The sequence below is a fragment of the Salmo salar genome, chromosome ssa23, assembly GCF_905237065.1.
Source record: "Salmo salar chromosome ssa23, Ssal_v3.1, whole genome shotgun sequence".
In the NCBI taxonomy this organism is placed as follows: domain Eukaryota; kingdom Metazoa; phylum Chordata; class Actinopteri; order Salmoniformes; family Salmonidae; genus Salmo; species Salmo salar.
This window is the reverse complement of record NC_059464.1, coordinates 37,517,115-37,533,248: the sequence shown is the minus strand read 5'-3', so window position 1 is coordinate 37,533,248 and position 16,134 is coordinate 37,517,115. Positions and strand designations below refer to the sequence as shown.

Here is a 16,134-nt window from a genome sequence, read left to right as displayed (position 1 = left end):
ACCCCACACACACAAACACACCACCCCACACACACCCAAAAACACCACCCCACACCACCCCACACACATACATTACCCCACACACACACACAAACACACACCTGTCCAATCCATACTGTCACTCACTGCAGCTCAGGAAGTGGTGGATTCAAAGTCTCCACCCACTGGATTACAGTTTCCTGACAGGCCTGTCAATCATCAGGCTGAACCCCCCCCCGACCCTAACCCCCCTCCCCCTAACATGTAGCAGGGTCCCCCTTACTGTACTTTAACCCCATGACACTGAGGTGCAGGTCATCAAACGTCCATATGAATTATTGGGAACTGCATGTCACGTTGTATTATATAATTGTAAATTAAATGTCTTTGAGAAACACATTTCTACACTTTGTATTAATGTGTTATTTTATGCATTTAGGAACAGCATGGATAAAAAATATATATTTTTACTGCATGATCTATAAAGAAGCTCTACCCATCATTCCAGGTTTATTTCGGTAGTATTTATTTAGGTAGTATTTGTATAATAGAGGTAATATGTTGAGGGGAAATATGAGAGTCAGAGTTTATTTTGAACACATTTTAGAATGGCTGTTATGCTGCTAGGCAACTAACACTGAGCCATTCAGTCAAGCACAATGAGTTCAGTTATGTGGCAATGAGTGAACAACAACTTTCTTTGAAATATACAGGATATCATGATGCTTCCCTGGTTTGAAATGAGTTGTATTTGTGCAGAGTTTGATCTAGGTTTTTAATTGAACCGGTGATTGTCTGTCTCATAATATGTGATTATTTTACATTGGCTATGGCTTATCAGTGTAGGGCCATGAAATTAATTAGAATTACCTCTTATGAAGTTCACACACATCCTGACTGTGACCTAGACAGTGGGTGACGACTACGCCAAGTTTGAAATTCGTTATTTTTAGAGTAATTACACGACAGTGAGTCAGGGTCATTTCCATCACGTCAGAGTCACCTCCGTTATGGCAGCGTTACCACCTCCGTTACATCAATGCACCTGTTTACATGCTCCCAGCTCTGACTACCTCAACCTAAGGTAAGGAAGGCCACACACACACATAGGCCAATCACCCCAGTGTGTCAGTTACCCACCTTCCTCTTCAGTTGCTATAATGACCGTTTGTAATCACAGTCCTCTCTTCCGTCTCTATGGAAAAACATCAGGAGAAGGGGTTTTCCGCGTCCATTTTTTAAAATCGGCACATAGCTCTGTTTCCTTGTTTTCCACAGGGGAGTTGGCGTGCCGTGTTCAGAACCGTAGCGGGACATCAGACCCTGGGGGCCATCTAAGGCCCTGTGAAATGGGTGTGAAAGATGTCAAAGCAATTACAATAGCATTACAGTGTAATCTCCCACTGACACAGAGTGTGAATGGAAGAGGTCTAACCCTCTTTTCTGCCTCTGGCCTCTCTCCTCTGGCGAAACGATTGCTTTGACATTCACTAAATGTTTAGCTGGTAACAGCTCCACCGCTTGTTATTCTGACAGTAATTGTGGTGTGTGTTTTGTGTTTTTATTTTTTTTACGTCTCGAAGAGAAGGGGATTTGTTAGCATGCAACAGTTAAAATTCAGTGTCCATGTTTTCCATCGAAAATAAAACTTAAGTTAATGAATATGGACCTTCACTGATGAATTGTTAAGGACTAATACTGTCTTTCTCAACTGAACTTACCTATTATACTTCCCCGTGTTTAATCCTTGTGTTTTTCCATCTCTCACCTTCTCCTCCCTCTCTCTCTCTGCTCTCAGAAGCCAGGGATGGACCTGGCTGATACTTATATAACGTTTGTGCGGCAGAACCAGGACATCCTGCGAGATCGCGTCAACGAGGAGATGTACATCGAGAAGCTGTTTGACGTGAGTGTGTTGGCGTGGACTCACACTTGCACCTTGTGTGTGTTCACTTTTTTCAGCAGCTTTTGTCATCCAATCACATTGAATAGGTGGATAACTGTCACTCTTACAACACTATGATACAATCTATAACTGATTAATTTTATTGAACACAATTGGAATGGGAACCAGTGGACAATATCTCTGTGGGTTGTGATGCCAGTACAGTACAGATATAGTATCTTAATTTGATCACCCTGTTGCAGGAGAACTTTCCTGCAATGTAGGAAATGTTTAACCTGTAGTGTATTTGAAGTTTTAAAAAGGCTTCTGAAGATTGTAGGATCCTCAATGAAATTTCAGACTTGATTTTCCCTTACCAAAAATCTTACCAACCCCTACAAAAATGGCCATTAATTATAATCCACATAATAATTTGCATGTCCTGTTGCTGCAGGATTGTTTTCCTGCTGTAGCAAACTGGCTCAAAATAAGATCCTACGTCTGTATATGAAGGTGTTGCATGAAGATCACAGCATGAAGAAGAAAAAAGACCCAACCACTGTATCTTTGTATTTCTCCTATTCTGAGATGAATCATTGTTAGGTCAAACAGTGTATCTGTGAGAGGTCACAGTGATCTCAGCCTCGTCCCAATAAGGCGACCCTAGAGTTTGTTAGAGATTCAATCAATACCGAAATGTGCAAGTGAACACAGACTCTCTCTCTCTTTCTCCCTCTCTCTCTCAATTCAAGGTGCTTTATTGGTATGGGAAACATATGTTACCATTGCCAAAGCAAGGGAAGTAGATAATACACAAAAATGAAATAAACAATAAAAGTGAACAGTAAACATTATACTTATTCCAAAAGAATAAAGACATTTCAAATGTCATATTATGTGTGTATATATATATATATATTGTTACAGTGTTGTAACGATGTGCAAATGGTTAAAGTACAAAAGGGAAAATAAATAAACATAAATATGGGATGTATTTACAATGGTGTTTGTTCTTCACTGGTTGCCCTTTTCTTGTGGCAACAGGTCACAAATCTTGGTGCTGTGATGGCACACTGTGGTATTTCACCCAGTAGATATGGGAGTTTATCAAAATGTGGTTTGTTTTTGAAATCTTTGTGGATCTGTGTAATCTGAGGGAAATATGTGTCTCTAACATGGTCATACATTTGGCAGGAGGTTAGGAAGTGCAGCTCAGTTTCCACCTCATTTTGTGGTCAGTGTGCACATAGCCTGTCTTCTCTTGAGAGCCAAGTCTGCCTACGGCGGACTTTCTCAATAGCAAGGCTGTGTTCACTGAGTCTGTACATAGTCAAAGCTTTCCTTACGTTTGGGTCAGTCACAGTGATCAGGTATTCTGCTGCTGTTTACTCTCTGTTTAGGGCCAAATAGCATTCTAGTTTGCTCATTTTTTGTTGTTAATTCTTTCCAATATGTCAAGTAATTATATATTTTTCTCATGATTTGGTTGGGTCTAATTGTGTTGCTGTCCTGGGGTTCTGTGGGGTCTGTTTGTGTTTGAACAGAGCCCCAAGACCAGCTTGTTTAGGGGACTCTTCTCCAGGTTCATCTCTCTGTAGGTGATGGCTGTGTTATGGAAGGTTTGGGAATCGCTTCCTTTTAGGTGGTTGTAGAATTTAGCAGCTCTTTTCTGGATTTTGATAATTAGCGGGTATTGGCCTAATTCTGCTTTTGCAGGCAGCATTTGGTGTTTTACGTTGTACAAGGAGGACATTTTTGCAGAATTCTGCATGCAGAGTCTCAATTTGGTGTTTGTCCCATTTTGTGAATTATTGGTTGGTGAGCGGACCCCAGACCTCACAACCATAAAAGGCATTGGGTTCTATAACTGATTCAAGTATTTTTAGCCAGATCCTAATTGGTATGTCAAATTTTATGTTCCTTTTGATGGCATAGAAGGCCCTTCTTGCCTTGTCTCTCAGATCAGTCACAGCTTTGTGGAAGTTACCTGTGGCGCCGATGTTTAGGCCGAGGTATGTATAGTTTTTGGTGTGCTCTAGGGCAACGGTGTCTACATGGAATTTGTATTTCTGGGCCTGGCGACTGGACCTTTTTTGGAACACCATTATTTTGGCTTTGCTGAGATTTACTGTCAGAGCCCAGGTCTGGCAGAATCTGTGCAGAAGACCTAGGTGCTGCTGTAGGCCCTCCTTGGTTGGTGACAGAAGCACCAGATCATCAGCAAACAGTAGACATTTGACTTTAGATTCTAGTAGGGTGAGGCCGGGTGCTGCAGACTGTTCTAGTGCCCTCGCCAATTCGTTGATAAATATGTTGAAGAGGGTGGGGCTTAAGCTGCATTCCTGTCTCACCCCACGGCCCTGTGGGAAGAAATGTTTTTTTATGCCAATTTTAACCGCACACTTGTTGTTTGTGTACATGGATTTTATAATGTCGTATGTTTTTCACCCAACACCACTTTCCATCAATTTATATAGCAGACCCTCATGCCAGATTGAGTCTAAGGCTTTTTTGAAATCAACAAAGCATGAGAAGACTTTGCCTTTGTTTTGGTTTGTTTGTTTGTCAATTAGGGTGTGCAGGGTAAATATGTGGTCTGTCATATGATAACTTGGTAAAAAGCTAATTTGGCATTTGCTCAGTACATTGTTTTCACTGAGAAAATGTACGAGTCTGCTGTTAATGATAATGCAGAGGATTTTCCCAAGGTTACTGTTGATGCATATCCCACAGTAGTTATTGTGGTCAAATTTGTCTCCGCTTTTGTGGATTGGGGTGATCAGTCCTTGGTTCCAAATATTGGGGAAGATGCCAGAACTAAGGATGATGTTAAAGAGTTTTCGTATATCCAATTGGAATTTGTTGTCTGTATATTTGATCATTTCATTGAGGATACCATCAACACCACAGGCCTTTTTGGGTTGGAGGGTTTTTATTTTGTCCTGTAGTTCATTCAAGGTAATTGGATAATCAGGTGGGTTCTGGTAGTCTTTAATAGTTGATTCTAATATTTGTATTTACATTTACGTCATTTAGCAGACGCTCTTATCCAGAGCGACTTACAAATTGTATTGATCATGTATATGTTTTTGCTGTTTGTGCTTTGTTATAGAGCCAAAAAGATTGGAGAAGTGGTTTACCCATACATCTCCATTTTGGATAGATAATTCTTAGTGTTTTCCAATTTTCCCAGAAGTGGTTAGAGTCTATGGATGCTTCAATTACATTGAGCTGATTTCTGACGTGCTGTTCCTTCATTTTCCGTAGTGTATTTCTTTATTGTTTTAGTGATTTGCCATATTCAGGTTTTCTGGGTCTCTATGTTTTTGGTTGGACAGGTTTCTCAATTTCTTTCTTAGGTTTTTGCGTTCTTCATCAAAATATTTGTCATCATTGTTCATTTTCTTCAGTTTTCTGTTTGAAATTTTTAGATTTGATAGGGAAGCAGAGAGGTCAAATATACTGTTTAGATTTTCTACTGCCAAGTTTACACCTTCACTATTACAGTGGAACGTTTTGTCCAGGAAGTTGTCTAAAAGGGATTGAATTTGTTGTTGCCTAATAGTTTTTTGCTATGTTTCCAAACTACGTTCCTTCCATTTATAGCATTTCTTAATATTATTCAGTTCCTTTGGCTTTGATGCCTCATGATTGATCATAGCTCTGTTCAAGTAGACTGTGATTTTGCTGTGATCTGATAGGGGTGTCAGTGGGCTGACTGTGAACGCTCTGAGAGACTCTGGGTTGAGGTCAGTGATATAGTAGTCTACAGTACTACTCCCAAGGGATGAGCTATAGGTGTACATACCATAGGGGTCCCCTCGAAGCCTACCATTGACTATGTACATACCCAGCGTGCGACAGAGCTGCAGGAGTTGTGACCTGTTTTTGTTGGTTATGTTGTCATAGTTGTGCCTAGGGGGGCATATGGGGGAGGGAATGCTGTCACCTCCAGGAAGGTGTTTGTCCTCCTGTGTGCTGAGGGTGTCAGGTTCTTGTCCGGTTCTGGCATTTAGGTCGCCACAGACTAGTACACGTCCCTGGGCCTGTAAATTATTAATTTCCCCATCCAGAATGGAGAAGCTGTCTTCATTAAAGTATGGGGATTCTAGTGGGGGGGATATAGTTAGCACACAGGAGGACATTTTTCTCTTTTAAGATCATTTCCTTTTGAATATCGAGCCAAATGTAACATGTTCCTGTTTTGATTAATTTAATAGAGTGAGTTAGGTCTGCTCTATAACAAATTAGCATAGCCCTTGAGTCCCTTCCCTGTTTCACACCTGGTAGTTTGGTGAATGGGACTAGCAGCTCTCTGTAACCAGAGGGCAACCAGTGGGTCCGTCTCCTCCATGTTTCTTGTTGGATGACAATGTCTGTATTTCCAGTTCCTGCTCTTTAGGCCATAGGCAGATGACCTTGGGCCTTAGATATTCCAGGATGAGATAGTGAAGGCTTTGTGTTGCATAAAGTGTCCAATGTTGTTTGTTCTGTGGTTTGGCCTCAGGCCAGTAAGTGTAAGTAGAGCATCTGGTACATTCCATTGGCTTGGGCTAGTGTAAGAGTGGGGGTTGGGCCTGTTTGCCCGCTCACAGCCTGGGCGCATGTGTGACTTCCATGTTGAGGCCCTCTTTGCGGGAGTGGAGGGGCATGGAGTGGGCAGGAGGGGCATAGGTCTGATCTGAGGGGGCCTAAATGGGGTGTGGGCATGGTTGACTTGGGGGGTTGTCGATTGGTGGGGGTGTGGATGTGGCTGGTGGTGGTGTTGTCTGGATGTAGGTCCTCTCGACGTGGGTTCTCTATGTGTAGGCCCCGGGGGGTCCCGGGGTCCCGCAGGTCTGGGAGTGTCTCTCTGGGCAGGGTGTCTATTGATCTGTTGCTCCTGTGTGAAGTGTTGGGGCTGCGTTTGAGAGCGATGTCCTTTAGGGTCCGGCGAAGGTGGGCACTGCTGCCTTGTATAGGTGGACCTGGTCATAGAGGCTGTTCAAGTCCAGGGTGGAGTGGTGGGCCAGGAAAACATTTGGTTTTGAGGCACAGTCACGGGAAATACTTGCGTTTACCCATTTTTTGGTAGCAGGGTGGAAGTCTTTTTGTGGTAGCAGGGTGGAGCACCACTTGTGCGTTGGGGAAAGTAGAATAACTTTTTCAATCACTCCCTCGAGTGCTGTGGCCACCCTTTCCTGCTGTGCTCTCAGGTCGTTTGTGCCTGTGTGTATTATTATGTGGCTGGGTGACCCTAGTTGGTCCTCAGACAGAAGGTCTAGGGTGCGCTGGGTGTTTGGACACCAGAGTTTAAACACTGTGTTTGGGAAAAACGTTTTTTTTTCTTGTATATATTTCCTGTTTGAGTCCATAAGGAGTACAATCTGTGTCTTGTGTATGTCCTCAGTGGGTGTGGGGGGGTTGTCAGAAGGGCTATCAGGGTGGCTGACGGGGGGGGAGCTTCATTTGTCGGTCCCGCTGTGTTGTCGACGCTACGGTCAGGGCCTGGGGTGGACTGCTGTGGTGTCGAGACTTTTGTTGGGAGCTGAGGTGGGCTGTTCTGCTGGGGTGGCCACCTCTCTAGTGGGTTGTTCTCTGTCACACGCCATCCCCCTCACCCTCTCCTCCAGCAGTCTGATCCTCTCCTCTAGTGCTTTGTTCTTCTCCTGCTCTTTCTCCTGTAGATGTTGTCTCACTACAGCCCAGAATGCAGATATGTCTTTCTCCACTTCCAGCTCTCCAGGTCTAGTTAAAGGGGTGTTGTTGTGCTGGACTGTTGTCTGGGTCTGGTTAAGGGGGTGTTGTTGTGCTGGACTGTTGTCTGGGTCGGTGCTGACTGGAGTGTAATCACCTGCTGTTCCAGCTCCACCTGCCTTACCTCCAGCTGGGTAAATGTATCCTTCATTTCAATGAGGGAGTAGTACTCTGTGCTGGGAGGTTGCCTTTCCGCTTGGGGTTGCTCATCTGTGGGGTTATATAATGAAGAGGTCTGGGGGTTGCTGGTCTGTGGGGTTATATAACGAAGAGGTCTGGTCTGACCTGCTCGGGGTGGGGCTATCTTTCTCAAGGGAGAGCTTCTCCTGCTGGGCTAATTCTTTGATTAGGTTAAAGTGCAGCTGAAACTGTTTGCGGTGGCCCTGTATCAATACTGTTCCAGACTTCTAGAGATTTATATTAGCTGACTCAGAGTCCTTGTTGTCTAGTATTCTGAGTGTCCACCCATCAGTAACACCCCCCCTTACCAGAGGGGTAGTGGGTTAATATAGCACTGTGCCATGCCAGGGGATGGTTTGTGTGGAAGAAGAGGTTGCTGATGTTCCCATTTTTATAATAATCAGCAAAAAGTGTGTCTTGATTTTCCATAAGGAGCTTCATTTTGTACTCTTTTTGTGTCTTATTATTCTTTACATACTGTATTTGAATTACCTCTGAACAGCGGGAGGGTGCTTCTAAGGCCTCTCCATTTGGTTGGGGCTCTCCTGCCATTGTTGGGCTTAAGGGCTTTGACACCTCTCACTTGACACATCAGTGATAATTGAAGTTGTATCAAGCTTGGTAGCTTTAATTTTTTTTAAAAAATTTTATTTCACCTTTATTTAACCAGGTAGGCTAGTTGAGAACAAGTTCTCATTTGCAACTGCGACCTGGCCAAGATAAAGCGTAGCAATTCGACACATACAGCAACACAGAGTTACCCATGGAATAAACAAAACATACAGTCAATAATACAGTAGAACAAAAGAAAACAAAAAGTCGATATACAGTGAGTGCAAATGAGGTAAGTTAAGGCAATAAATAGGCCATGGTGGCGAAGTAATTACAATATAGCAATTAAACACTGGAATGGTAGATGTGCAGAAGATGAATGTGCAAGTAGAGATACTGGGGTGCAAAGGAGCTAGATAAATAAATACATACAGTATGGTGATGAGGTAGGTAGATAGATGGGCTGTTTACAGATGGGCTATGTACAGATGCAGTGATCTGTGAGCTGCTCTGACAGCTGGTGCTTAAAGATGGTGAGGGAGATATGAGTCTCCAGCTTCAGAGATTTTTGCAGTTCGTTCCAGTCATTGGCAGCAGAGAACTGGAAGGAAAGGCGGCCAAAGGAGGAATTGGCTTTGGGGGTGACCAATGAGATATACCTGCTGGAGCGCATGCTACGAGTGGGTGCCATTATGGTGACCAGTGAGCTGAGATAAGGCGGGGCTTTACCTAACAGAGACTTGTAGATAACCTGTAGCCAGTGGGTTTGGCGACGAGTATGAAGCAAGGGCCAACCAACGAGAGCGTACAGGTCGCAATGGTGGGTAGTGTATGGGGCTTTGGTGACAAAACTGATGGCACTGTGATAGACTGCATCCAGTTTGTTGAGTAGAGTGTTGGAGGCTATTTTATAGATGACATCACCGAAGTCGAGGATCGGTAGGATGGTCAGTTTTACGAGGGTGTGTTTGGCAGCATGAGTGAAGGATGCTTTGTTGCGATATAGGAAGCCGATTCTAGATTTAATTTTGGATTGGAGATGCTTAATGTGAGTCTGGAAGGAGAGTTTACAGTCTAACCAGACACCCAGGTATTTGTAGTTGTCCACGTATTCTAAGTCAGAACCGTCCAGAGTAGTGATGCTGGACGGGCAGGTGCAGGTGCGGGCAGTGATCGATTGAATAGCATGCATTTAGTTTTACCTGCGTTTAAGAGCAGTTGGAGGCCACGGAAGGAGAGTTGTATGGCATTGAAGCTCGTCTGGAGGTTAGTTAACACAGTGTCCAAAGAGGGGCCAGAAGTATACAGAATGGTGTCGTCTGCGTAGAGGTGGATCAGAGAATCACCAGCAGCAAGAGCAACATCATTGCTGTATACAGAGAAGCGAGTCGGCCTGAGAATTGAACCCTGTGGCACACCCATAGACTTCCAGAGGTCCGGACAACAGGCCCTCCGATTTGACACACTGAACTCTATCAGAGAAGTAGTTGGTAAACCAGGCGAGGCAATCATTTGAGAAACCAAGGCTGTCGAGTCTGCCAATAAGAATGTGGTGATTGACAGAGTCGAAAGCCTTGGCCAGGTCGATGAATACGGCTGCACAGTAATGTCTCTTATCGATGGCGGTTATGATGTCATTTAGGACCTTGAGCGTGGCTGAGGTGCACCCATGACCAGCTCTGAAACCAGATTGCATAGCGGAGAAGGTACGGTGGGATTCGAAATGGTCGGTAATCTGTTTGTTAACCTCTTATATCTAGACGTTCCGCTAGCGGAACACCTGCTCCAATATCCAATGATGGGCGTGGCACGAAATACAAACTCCTCTAAAATCCGAAAACTTCAATTTTTCAAACATATGACTATTTTACAGCATTTTAAAGACAAGACTCTCGTTAATCTAACCACACTGTCCGATTTCAAAAAGGCTTTACAACGAAAGCAAAACATTAGATTATGTCAGCAGAGTACCAAGCCAGAAATAATCAGACACCCATTTTTCAAGCTAGCATATAATGTCACATAAACCCAAACCACAGCTAAATGCAGCACTAACCTTTGATGATCTTCATCAGATGACAACCCTAGGACATTATGTTATACAATACATGCATGTTTTGTTCAATCAAGTTCATATTTATATCAAAAACCTGCTTTTTACATTAGCATGTGACATTCAGAACTAGCATACCCCCCGCAAACATCCAGTGAATTTACTAAATTACACACGATAAACGTTCACAAAAAACATAACAATTATTTTAAGAATTATAGATACAGAACTCCTCTATGCACTCGATATGTCTGATTTTAAAATAGCTTTTCGGTGAAAGCACATTTTGCAATATTCTCAGTAGATAGCCCAGCCATCACGGCTAGCCATTTAGACACCGACCAAGTTTAGCCCTGACCAAACTCCGATTTACTATTACAAAAGTTTGATTACCTTTGTTGTCTTCGTCAGAATGCACTCCCAGGACTGCTACTTCAATAACAAATGTTGGTTTGGTCCAAAATAATCCATCGTTATATCCAAATAGCGGCGTTTTGTTCGTGCGTTCTAGACACTATCCGAAGTGTAAATAAGGGTCACGAGCATGGCGCAATTCGTGACAAAAGATTTCTAAATATTCCATTACCGTACTTCGAAGCATGTCAACCGCTGTTTAAAATCCATTTTTATGCAATTTTTCTCGTAAAAAAGCGATAATATTCCGACCGGGAATCTGCGTTTAGGTAAACAGACAAAAGAAAACAAAGCATTCGGTCGACGCGGGCACGCGCCTGAGTCTTACAGTACTGTAACCAGCCACTACCCAAACGCGCAACTTTTTTTCAACCAGAGCCTGCAAAGCCACGATTCAGCTTTTTGCCGCCTTCTGAGAGCCTATGGGAGCCGTAGGAAGTGTCACGTTATAGCAGAGATCCTCAGTCTTCAATAAACAGAGGCAAGAAGAACGACACCTTGTCAGACAGGCAACTTCCTGCATGAAATCTTCTCAGGTTTTGGCCTGCCAAATGAGTTCTGTTATACTCACAGACACCATTCAAACAGTTTTAGAAACTTTGGAGTGTTTTCTATCCAAAGCTAATAATTATATGCATATTCTAGTTTCTGGGCAGGAGTAATAATCAGATTAAATCGGGTACGTTTTTTATCCGGCTGTGAAAATACTGCCCCCTAGCCATAACAGGTTAACTTGGCTTTCGAAGACCTTAGAAAGACAGGGTAGGATAGATATAGGTCTGTAGCAGTTTGGGTCTAGAGTGTCACCCCCTTTGAAGACGGGGATGACCGCGGCAGCTTTCCAATCTTTGGGAATCTCAGATGATACGAAAGAGAGGTTGAACAGGCTAGTAATAGGGGTTGCAACAATTTCGGCAGATAATTTTAGAAAGAGAGGGTCCAGATGGTCTAGCCCGGCTGATTTGTATTGGTCCAGATTTTGCAGCTCTTTCAGAACATCAGCTATCTGGATTTGGGTGAAGGAGAAATGGTGGGGGCTTTGGCGGTTTGCTGTGGAGGGTGCCGGACAGTTGACAGGGGTAGGGGTAGCCAGGTGGAAAGCATGGCCAGCCGTAGAGAGATGCTTATTGAAATTCTCAATTATTGTGGATTTATCGGTGGTCACAGTGTTTCCTAGCCTCAGAGCAGTGGGCACCTGGGAGGAGGTGCTCTTATTCTCCATGGACTTTACAGTGTCCCAGAACTTTTTTGAGTTAGTACAACAGGATGCAAATTTCTGTTTGAGAAAGCTAGCCTTAGCTTTCCTAACTGCCTGTGTATATTTGTTCCTAACTTCCCTGAAAAGTTGCATATCACGGGGGCTATTCAATGCTAATGCAGAACGCCACAGGATGTTTTTGTGCTTGTCAAGGGCAGACAGGTCTGGAGTGAACCTAGGGCTATATCTATTCCTAGTTCTAAATTTTTTCAGTGGGGAATGCTTATTTAAGATGGTGTGGAAGGCACTTTTAAAGAATAGCCAGGCATCTACTGATGGGATGAGGTCAATGTCATTCCAGGATATCCCGGCCAGGTCGATTAGAAAGGCCTGCTCGCAGAAGTGTTTTAAGGAGCGTTTGACAGTGATGAGGGGTGGTCGTTTGGTCGCAGGCCCATTACGGATGTAGGCAATGAGGCAGTTATCGCTGAGATCTTGATTGAAAACAGCAGAAGTTTATTTGGAGGGTGAGTTAGTTAGGATGACATCTATGAGGGTGCCCGTGTTTACGGATTTGGGGTTGTACCTGGTAGGTTCATTGATAATTTGTGTGAGATTGAGGGCATCAAGCTTAGATTGTAGGATGGCCGGGGTGTTAAGCATGTCCCAGTTTAGGTCACCTAGTAGCACGAGCTCAGAAGATAGATGGGGGGCAATCAATTCACATATGGTATCGAGGGCACAGCTGGGGCAGAGGGAGGTCTATAGCAAGCGGCAACAGTGAGAGACTTGTTTCTGGAAAGATGAATGTTTAGAAGTAGAAGCTCGAATTGTTTGGGTACAGACTTGGATAGTAATACAGAACTCTGCAGGCCATCTTTGCAGTAGATTGCAACACCGCCCCCTTTGGCAGTTCTATCTTGGCAGAAAATGTTATAGTTAGCGATGGTGATTTCAGGGTTTTTGGTGGTTTTCCTAAGCCAGGATTCAGACATGGCTAAGACATCCGGGTTGGCAGAATGTGCTAAAGCAGTGAGTAAAACAAACTTAGGGAGTAGGCTTCTAATGTTAACATGCATGAAACCAAGGCTTTTACGGTTACAGAAGTCAACAAATGAGAGCGCCTGGGGAGTGGGAGTGGAGCCATGCACTGCAGGACCTGGATTAACCTCCACACCACCAGAGGAACAGAGGAGAAGTACGATAAGGGTACGGCTAATGGCTATACAAACTGGCCGTCTAGCACGTTTGGAACAGAGTGTAAATTTAGCATTCAGTCCTTATAAAGTACAATATATCATTGTAAAGAATTTTTCTTGGCTTTTGAAAATAAAATATAACTTCAAACTAAACATTACTCACTCAGTTCCAGGTTGGATGGTGTTTTCAGGTCTCTGGTTGCCAGAGCATTTGCTATATAGTTTGTGAATAATAATCTTTGGTAGTTGTAAGCCTTCTAGGTAATTCCGTCCAAAATCAGGTTGTAGGTTTTGATTTGGAGTGAAGGTTATGTTGTGGAGGGTCGTATCCTGTATATGTTCTTGCAGATAAACTTAGATTTAGAGTTAAAAAAATCCATATTTTTTAAAGAACATGCTGAAAAATCTCTTTCCCTCTCTCTCGCTTTCCCTCCCTCTCTCTTTCTTTTTCACTCTCTTTCCCTTTCACTCATAGATATATACGTATGTTGAAGAGTGTGTGGGCTCAAACTGCATCCCTGTCTTACACCATGGCCCTAAGGAAATAAATCTGTGTTTTTTGCCAATTTTAACTGCACACCTATCTCTCTCTCTGTCACTCTCACTCTCACTCATACACTACCGGTCACTTAGAAATGTCCTTGTTTTTTTTAAAGAAATTTATATTTTTTGGACCATTGAAATAACATCAAATTGATCAGAAATACAGTGTAGACATTGTTAATGTTGTAAATTACTATTGTAACTGGAAACGGCAATTTTTTCAAATGTAATATCTACATAGGCTACAGAGGTCCATTATCAGCAACCATCAATCCTGTGTTCCAATGGCATGTTGTGCTAGCTAATCCAAGTTTATCATTTTAAAAGGCTAATTGATCATAAGAAAACCCTTTTGTTGTTCTGATTTAAAGAAGCAATAAAACTGGCCTTATTTTAGACTAGTTGAGCATGTGGAGCATCAGCATTTCTGGGTTCGATTATAGGCTCAAAATGGCCAGAAACAAACACCTTTCTTCTGAAATGCATCAGTCTATTCTTGTGCTGAGAAATGAAGGCTATTCCATGTGAGAAATTGCCAAGAAACTGAAGATCTGGTACAACACTGTGTACTACTCCCTTCACAGAACAGCGCAAACTGGCTCTAACCAGAATAGAAAGAGGAATGGGAGGCCCCGGGGCACAACTAAGCAAGTACATTCGAGTGTCTAGTTTGAGAAACAGACGCCTCACAAGTCCTCAACTGGCAGCTTCATTAAATAGTATCCGCAAAACAGCAGTCTCAAGAGGCGACTCCGGGATGCTGGCCTTCTAGGCAGAGTTCCTCTGTCCAGTGTCTGTGTTCTTTTGCCCATCTTAATCTTTTATTTTTATTGGCCAGTCTGAGATATGGCTTTTTCTTTGCAACTCTGCCTAGAAGGCCAGCATCCCGGAGTCGCCTCTTCACTGTTGACGTTGAGACTGCGCCTCTGTTGGCCCAAGCAAGTCTCTTCTTATTGGTGTCCTTTAGTAGTGGTTTCTTCGCAGCAATTCGACCAAGGCCTGATTCACGCAGCCTATTCTGAAGAGTCGTCTTTTACTTGAACTCTGAAGCATTTATTTGGGCTGCAACCGGAGGCTGGTAACTCTAATGAACTTGTCCTCTGCAGCTTAGGTAACTCTGGGTTTTCCTTTCCTGTGGCGGTCCTCATGAGAGCTAAATTTCATCATAGCGCTTGATGGTTTTTGCGACAGCACTTGAAGAAACTTGAAAAGTTCTTGAAATGTTCTGCATTGACTGGCCTTCATGTCTTAAAGTAATGGACTGTCGTTTCTCTTTGCTTATTTGAGCTGTTCTTGACATAATATGGACTTGGTCTTTTACCAAATAGGGCTATCTTCTGTATATCAACCCTACCTTGTCACAACACAACTGATTGGCTCAAACGCATTAAGAAGGAAAGAAATTCCACAAATTAACTTTTAACAAGGCACACCTGTTAATTGAAATGCATTCCAGGTGACTACCTCATGAAGGTGGTTGAGAAAATGCCAAGAGTGTGCAAAGCTGACATCAAGGCAAAGGGTGGCTGCTTTGAAAAATCTCAAACATTAAATATATTTTTATTTGTTTAACACTTTTTTTGTTTACTACATGATTCCATATGTGCTATTTCATAGTTTTGATGTCTTCACTTTAATTCTACAATGTAGAAAATAGTAAAAATACAGAAAAACCCTGGAATTAGTAGGTGTGTCCAAACTTTTGACTGGTGCTGTATGTAAATGTTATATTTCATTTTTTATTTTTTTTAAATTAATTAGCAAACATTAAAAAATATATATATATACACTGCTCAAAAAAATAAAGGGAACACTTAAACAACACAATGTAACTCCAAGTCAATCACACTTCTGTGAAATCAAACTGTCCACTTAGGAAGCAACACTGATTGACAATACATTTCACATGCTGTTGTGCAAATAGAATAGACAACAGGTGGAAATTATAGGCAATTAGCAAGACACCCCCAATAAAGGAGTGGTTCTGCAGGTGGGGACCACAGACCACTTCTCAGTTCCTATGCTTCCTGGCTGATGTTTTGGTCACTTTTGAATGCTGGCGGTGCTTTCACTCTAGTAGTAGCATGAGACGGAGTCTACAACCCACACAAGTGGCTCAGGTAGTGCAGCTCAACCAGGACGGCACATCAATGCGAGCTGTGGCATTGATGTGTCTGTCAGCGTAGTGTCCAGAGCATGGAGACGCTACCAGGAGACAGGCCAGTACATCAGGAGACGTGGAGGAGGCCGTAGGAGGGCAACAACCCAGCAGCAGGACCGCTACCTCTGCCTTTGTGCAAGGAGGAGCAGGAGAAGCACTGCCAGAGCCCTGCAAAATGACCTCCAGCAGGCCACAAATGTGCATGTGTCTGCTCAAACGGTCAGAAACAGACTC

At 43.2% G+C, this 16,134-nt stretch overlaps 1 protein-coding gene across 1 annotated transcript in view; it reads left to right on the top strand.

Moving 5' to 3' along the window:
- Positions 1-16,134, top strand: part of LOC106584541 (calcium-dependent secretion activator 2) — a 94,121-nt gene that overhangs the window by 50,529 nt on the left and 27,458 nt on the right. Inside the window, exon 17 of the mRNA XM_014169953.2 lies at positions 1,778-1,885. Coding sequence (XP_014025428.2) covers positions 1,778-1,885 — 108 coding nt within the window. The remainder of the gene's footprint in view (positions 1-1,777; positions 1,886-16,134) is intronic.